The sequence below is a fragment of the Sceloporus occidentalis genome, unplaced genomic scaffold (genome assembly GCF_023333645.1).
Source record: "Sceloporus occidentalis isolate IW3139 unplaced genomic scaffold, rSceOcc1.0.p SCAF_279, whole genome shotgun sequence".
NCBI lineage: Eukaryota > Metazoa > Chordata > Lepidosauria > Squamata > Phrynosomatidae > Sceloporus > Sceloporus occidentalis.
Window position 1 is genome coordinate 363,895 of NW_028317259.1, and position 7,393 is coordinate 371,287.

Below are 7,393 nucleotides of genomic sequence, written 5' to 3' on the forward strand. Positions count from 1 at the left end.
AAGGTTACTGCTGGTTTGGATAGAAAGGCGTCAGAACACGCAGTGTGTGGCAGTTTGTTGCGTATGGGGCTCCGCACACCAGTCAGGGTGCCCATGCTGACCCCAGTCCACTGCTGAAAGCGCCTACAATGGTCTCGTGGGCATAAGAACTGGACCATGGAGGGATGGAAGAAGGTGGCCGGTCTGATGAATCACATTTCTTTTACCTCACGTGGATGGTCGGGTGCGTTGCTTACCTGGGCACCGGCACCGGGATGCACTATGGGAAGAATCAAGCTGGCTTTGGGAAATGTTCTGCTGGGAAACCTTGGGTCCTGCCATTCATGTGGATGTTACTCTGACACGTACCACCTACCTAAGCATTGTTTGCAGACCCTGTACACCCTTTCATGGACACGGTATTCCCTGATGGCATTGGCCTCAGTCAGCAGGATAATGCGCCCGGCCATAAAGAAGAATGGTTCAGGAATGGTTTGAGGAACAACAACGAATTCAAGGTGTTAACTTGGCCTCCAAATTTCTCAGATCTCAGCCAGGAGATAAGCCCATTACTAGTCTATTTTGGGGTATCTACCCAACCTAACACAATGTCTTGTTTTGCTCCCATTATCCTCAGCCCGTGTGGTTATAGGAAGCCTGTCACCCCTAGACTACGTGCTGCAGACCGCATATCCATTAGTTAGTGGTTCTGCATTGTTCAGTATGTGGCTCCATTGATTCAGTTATCTGTATTTGTACAGTCAATGGCCTGAGTAGTTTGCCATCTGCCTCTAGATTAGGAGTACGTTCTTGTTCTGTTTCACGGTGCATTGACAAAATAATAATCAATCGGTACCACTGGCCGCTCTCCCTCCGCTCTGGATCGTCAGCTCCGCATTGTAAAGCCAGAGAGTGTCCTCACAGCCTGCTAAGAGACTATCTAGAAGTGCTTTGATTTTAGAGAGGAAGCTTCTGCGGCTTCTAGGAGGCTTCTCTCCCATCATTGCAGATTTAAGCACCACTCATATATTATTATATTTTATTTATATGGCGCCAACAATTTCCACAGAGCTTCTCACAGTCCGTACATTCAAAGGGTCGGACAAACCTCGAACTGACCGACTATACATTAGACGATACATTAGGTAAAGACTGTCCGGCCTTGCATTATATATATATATATACGTATATATATATATATATATACATATACAATCCGTTTCACTAATGTCATCGACCGGCCTTCCCCTACATACTATGGTCTTGCAGAAGCAGAAGGGTATTCGGTTATAAAATGGCGCTGCTGAATACGCTATTCAAATAATAATAATAATAAAACACTATATACATATTAGATTGGTTAAATACATTTTTATCTTGCAAACCGTTCACTGTTTTGGCAAAATGTAAATATCCTTCTGGTGGTGGTTCCTCTCATGTGGTTCTTTCACAGGTAACAACGTGAAGGACCATCTGTGTGCCTGTCCTATGATGGTGGGACTATGTTCTTAAAGGTTCTCATTGTGAAGATTTCCAGACATGTAAACATTTCCACTGAAATTAAATATGTATTTAGGATATTGAGGGAACTTCCAGGTTACTGAGCATTTTCTGATCAGAAGAGTAAAAAGGATAAGGAGAATTATTTTTTGTTTCTTTCGAAGGATTACCTTTTAGTTTAGTTATAGGTCTGCATCACAGCCAGCAACTGTTTTACTCTGTTTAAATTTACATTTATGAAATACATACAAAGTAGTGTTCATTGTGTATAGGGGCTGAAGCGTATGGAGGTGACACCATGTCAGCTGGGTTGCGGATGAATCTTCGCTCTGTTGCAGCAAACCTTGGGTGATGGCCAGCAGTTCAAGAAACGTAGAAAAACGGATCTAAGGGCAGTGCCAAAGTCTTTCTTCCTCATGGCATAGACGAGAGGATTAGCAAATGAATTCATATGTGAGAACAGCACAACCAAGAATATAATAGAGTTAGGGACGGTGCAGGATCGACAAAGGAGCCTAAGACTGTTGATGGCATTGAGTGGGATCCAACACAAGCAGAAGATTCCAACCAAGAGGAGAAGGGTCTGCGTCATATGTGTTTCCCACTTCTTCGCAGACCTAAGGTGGTTTCGGGCCACTCTGAAGATATCGGCATAAATGGCCAACATGATGAGCAAGGGCAGCAGAGTACAGCCAAAAAACACAAAGTAGACAAGGTATTCTGGGCTGAACACCGCAGTAAGGGTACAACAACCCAGGTGGTCCCCATGAACCTTGCTGGTGTTTAAGACCTCTTTGTGGCTGAAATAAGCCTTGGAAAGATCTCTTGCTCTGCGTGAAAGAAGGAGACCTCTCAAGGACCTCTCTGAGGCAGATAGAGACCTGTTGCCACCCACATATTGCTGAAACTGGTTCCAACCCATCATCGGAGAGAAGCCAATGAGGCAAGAGAGCAGGAAACAAAGCATCACAGCTAAAGCCAGGCGGCGATTCGTCACGCATGCGGAGTAGCTGAAAAACAATGTCACAAGGTCAATAAATACAAGGGTAGTTTTCATCTGGAAAGTATGTTGCACTTATATATTACAAGCCATGTTATTGTGAAATAAAACAACTGGTATCTTCCTAAGTATGATTCGAAACCCCTCTTTATTCACTTACAAACATCATAAAATTACCAATTCTTCCTAAAAATCAGGTGACCAGTAGAGAAAAGTATACAATATTTTTTTTTTATTATTATTTATTATTTTCAGTATTTCTAATTTCAAATCATATCATTGGTTCATCACCAGATCTATAAATTCTGGACTAGTCATCCCTACTAAGTCATAATGGGAAAATATTTTGTCCCCTCCCCACAAGGAAAGGAAGACACTATCATGGAGGCCCAGCAATGAGGAATGCTCAGAGCCTGTACAAAAACCCATGAGAATTCATAGGCATTACAATGGCTCAACTGATCACTCATACCTAGCAGCTACCTTTTCCTAACTGCAAGGTGTCAGGGTTGAAAGATGTCTTTGTTTTCCCACCTGTTTGGGAGTTTAATCTTCAGATGGGCATTGATTGCGATGAGAAGAAGAAGGAGAATGGAGAATTGCGTGGTGACCAAAGGAAAGCAGGTGATGAAAATGCAGGTATAGAAGCAGAGTGTGTATTCCATACTCAGTACGATGGAGAACGGGATGGCAAGTGCTCCGACACCAATGTCTGCCGCAGCTAAGCTCACAATTAGGAAATTGGTGACTGTCCTCAGCTCCTTGTGTAGGTATACAGTGACACAGACCAAAAGATTCAAGGACACGATACACAGGGCGAGTATAATCTCCAGGAAGACGAAGAGGATGTTATTATCCATATCCTAGAACAAGAATAGAAGAATAAAGAGCGCCGTTCACTATGCTCATGATATACATGGATAATGTGCCATGAGAGATACCAAAGCAATCCAAGAGTCTTAACCCCAAGTAGCTAGGGGACATGATGGACTTCCCAGTTCAGGTATGAAGTCTCCATTCATGAAGTTTGTATTCCTCCCACAGAATGACAAATTATGTTAAGGTCATGAATAGTACAACATGATCATCTGCCACAGTTTTAAGATTTTTATAATATTACAATTAGTTGAGTTTATTAAGTTATATGGTTAAGTCTGGATAGCATGTTATGTTTGCTGTCCCAAAGGTTGACTTGGAGGCATCTGCAATGGCTTTTCATCTAGAAGAAAAAGATACTTACTTTGGATAATTCAAGCAAAATACTGTAAATACACAAATACCCTCTCTCGGCCATTGGACTCTATGGAAAATATCTGCAGATGCAATGCCATAAAATTCTGTATGACATTTAACATTAGAAACAAAAACATTTTAATCCCATTCACTATTTATTATTATTATTATATCTCCATATTCCAACAAGTAAGGTAAACAGGATATTTATTTTTATACTCACCGATTAAAATAAAAAGTACCTCATCTGCATGTGCCTTGAAAAACAACTTTTCTAACGTTCTTTTCAATAGCCATCTTTCGTTTCTCTTACCTTCTTTCAGTTTCCGAGTCTTCCGTCCGTTCCGTCCGTGCCCCTTCTTCTTTCGTCGAGATTGAAGTTGACAAACCTCTTATCTTTATAGCCTCAGAAAACACACTCACCTGGATTACTGAACCTTCTGTCCAAAGATATTGTATTTCAGCAGACATATGACTGCTATTATTTCCCACGTATATATCACTGGTTCTCGACAGTTAACTCTCATTATCTAAGGCTTGCGGGAGAGAAGGGAGAGGGGATGTACATAACGGGATTTAACAGGAGAGGTTTATTTCAAGGTCCCCAACAGCCCCTCTAAAGAAGAATGCATATTAGTCCTCTGGTGTTGTCTCTTACTCAAACAATGCACAGACCAGAATATGACATCATATCCCGGTTTTCTAATTACGTAGGCATCACATAATGTGGAGACCAGAAAATGACATCATATTTCATTTTTTTTAACTAGGTTTGGTCATCCCAAAGTAGGTGTCTGGGAGTCTAGTATAGAGATTAGTAGGCATCCAGTACATAACCAAGCATAAGTGCATGCCATACCTACAGGATGCATGGTCAGACCTGGTCCGATGGTACAGATCCAGGTAGCACGTAGGCATGGCAAACCAATTGAAAGGACAGGGGTACAGGCAAGCATGAAACAAAACCAAAGATACAAAAGAAACCTACAGGCAGCTCTAGGACCTGCCTCTAATGTGAAACTTGTGAAGCTTTAGTTGATGGTATGACCATAAGATGGAAGCTTGCCACCACGTCACGTTACGTCACATTAGGCATGTCCTAACACCAGCCCTGAACACCAAAACTAAACGAAACAGAACCAAGGTGCTTACCTGTAACAGGTAGGAACCAAACAGAGGTACAGGTATTCAGAGAACTGGACGCATACCACTGCGGCAGCCCACAAGACACTGAGGCTGATGACGGTTCTCGGAAGAATCACGTTTAATTCCATCTAACTCCATAGCTGCTTCTTCTTCTTCTTCCTCCCTTTCCGTGAGTTCCATTGAAGCAATTTTCAAATATGCCTTTAGTTTTTCGGCTGCAGACGCACCCCAACCCAAGTCCATTCTGACTGCGTGAAAATCTCAAACAGGAACCCTCCTGAAATATCATGAGAAATGCGATTCCTTTGTCATGAATGGAGGTGGAAGACCAGAGGCTTTTCTACTCTATATATTAGCCTCATGGACCATCTAATTCAATATGGTGTCAGACTACATGCACAACCTCTCTGTCGTTCAACACACTGAGCGAAGATACTTTCTGCATGCATAGGTGGAATTATAGCAAGTTACAAACCCAATGGTTGTTTTGGGAATCCTCACTGGATCGGAAAGCTACCATAAATGCACACCCCATGCAGAAGGGCAAATTATGAAAACTAGAGATAGAATTAAACTTTCACATCTCTTTAATAAATAATTCATTTTACCCTTTCATTATTATTATCACCTGAGATTTACCCCATCCTAGATTCACTCAAAGCCCTTGATGTCATCGTTCTTAGGAATAACTGCCTTAGGCTGATTAATTTGGAACTAGGGGAATTTTCAGTCATTTGTTTATTGTTTTATATCTTTTTTGCTTTCACTCAAATGATGGCCTCAACCATGTTAGGGAATTGCTTTCCAATCATCACATTGTTGACCAGCCTCTAAACCAGAGATCAAGACAAAATGGTCCCACTAGAAGTGCAAACCTCTTCAGAAGCCTCTAGAGGAAGACTGCCATCTACACCTCATAATACCACCATTGACTGATCAAAGAACTTAGCCCTGGACTGAACTGATCTAAACTGCTTTCCAATGTGATGTGTATTTAAGCGAGATGCCTTTCTCATTTATTTTGTATACTATGCCTGAGGACGTCTTGAAAGCTTGCAATCTAAATCTACCCAGTTAGCCAATAAAGGTATCAACTTGACTCTACTTGTCTCCTGTGTTTCTACGGCTAACCTTATACCAACGCTAACCTTTTGGGAAAATTCTTAATAACTGTGACTTTGTAATGAAGTAATTTTGTTTTAGCCTCATTAATGCCCGAGGACGGGACCTAGCAACTTGGTCTTAAAAGCTTGCAATCCAACTCTCAGCCAAAAAACTGGTATCATTTTAACTCAGAACGTAAACAGAATTGAATGCAGTACTATTCTTTTAACTATTTCCATATGAACGCAGCCAGACCACAAGATGCCACAGAAAAGGCCAAAATAAGGAAAGTAAGAGGTACAGTGTATATCTATTTAATTAGCAAAACTTGTCATTTATTTTACCCTTTATTTGTTACTTTCCAATGACACCTACCCCCTCCTAGATTCACTCACGGGGTTTCATGTGATCTTTCTTAGGAATAATTGCCTTAGGCCGATTTTTGCATAACTGATGAAATTTTTTACTTCATCATTTATGCTTTTAGATTGTTTTCACTTTCACTTTTTTTTAGTATATAGATAGAGGAGAATGCAGCCAGACCACAAGATACCAGAGAAGCACCAAAATAAAGAAGGCAAGAGGTGTGTATCGGACGATTCGATTAGTAAAATAATGCTATAATATAATTCTGTATGATGGTGATTATTTATTATTATTACTAGTATAATAATTAATGTATTATTATTAATAATAATATGTGAGATTCTTGTACTATGTGTCCCATAATTTCAAACAATTCTATCTTGAGTAGGTTTCTGCTTTTTGCATTACATGGTCGAACGATCTAATGAACAATCCTCCTGACGGGTGTCAGACAACAGTTTCCTAGGATAACCCCTGTCAAGGAATTTTTTTGGCCATTTCTTTTATTCGGACATTCTGTAACTCACCATTGGGCTCTATACGTTTCACTCTACTGAGTTGGCTTTTAGGCAAGGATCTCAATAGTTTCTCTGTGCTGAATCGTATCGTAGCAAATCGGCTTAATATATGTCAGTCACTAACCCGTCTCCACTAATTTTAATGGTCGTGTCCAGGAAATTGACCTGGGTGAAGTCGTACGTCATGGGAGGTAAATATCTCTCATAGTCTGCAAATTCTGGGATTTTTTGTTATGATGGATATCAACTGGTGCTTCATTTATTGGGGGGGGGGTTAAATGTACTTTTATTGAGTAAACCATAATCTCTCAATTTAAACACCTCCCAATCCAGACACAATAACATTCTTGTTAGATTTTACGAAAACATTTAAATAATTCAATTTAACCTGGAATGGCTTAACATAGTCTGTTGGACAAAAAGAGAGTCCCTTAGATAGGACATTTAGCTCATGTGGATTAAGTTCCTGTTTCGACAAATTGAAGATTAAGTTCTCTTGTAGCTGCAGGTCTTCTTCACCCTTTGGTGAGGAAACTTGCCTGCTTCT

The 7,393-nt window shown here is 40.7% G+C and overlaps 1 protein-coding gene across 1 annotated transcript; it reads right to left on the reverse strand.

Moving 5' to 3' along the window:
* Nucleotides 1-1,780: 1,780 nt before the first annotated feature.
* On the reverse strand, nt 1,781-7,032 carry LOC149275574 (adenosine receptor A1-like). The gene is made up of 2 exons (XM_089504560.1): nt 6,971-7,032; nt 1,781-2,489 (listed from the first exon to the last, which is right to left on the reverse strand). The coding sequence occupies exons 1-2, from the start codon at nt 7,030-7,032 to the stop codon at nt 1,781-1,783; spliced, it is 771 nt and encodes a 256-aa protein (XP_089360686.1).
* Between the last annotated feature and the right edge of the window lie 361 nt (nt 7,033-7,393).

What these genes read in the sequence shown, in the direction of transcription:
- LOC149275574 (XM_089504560.1), bottom strand. Translation starts at nt 7,032, where the DNA reads ATGACGTACGACTTCACCCAGGTCAATTTCCTGGACACGACCATTAAA. An exon ending in ATTAAAATTAGTGGAGACGG is followed by an intron (nt 2,490 to 6,970) that starts GTTAGTGACTGA and finishes ATTGTTTTTCAG; the next exon opens with CTACTCCGCATGCGTGACGA.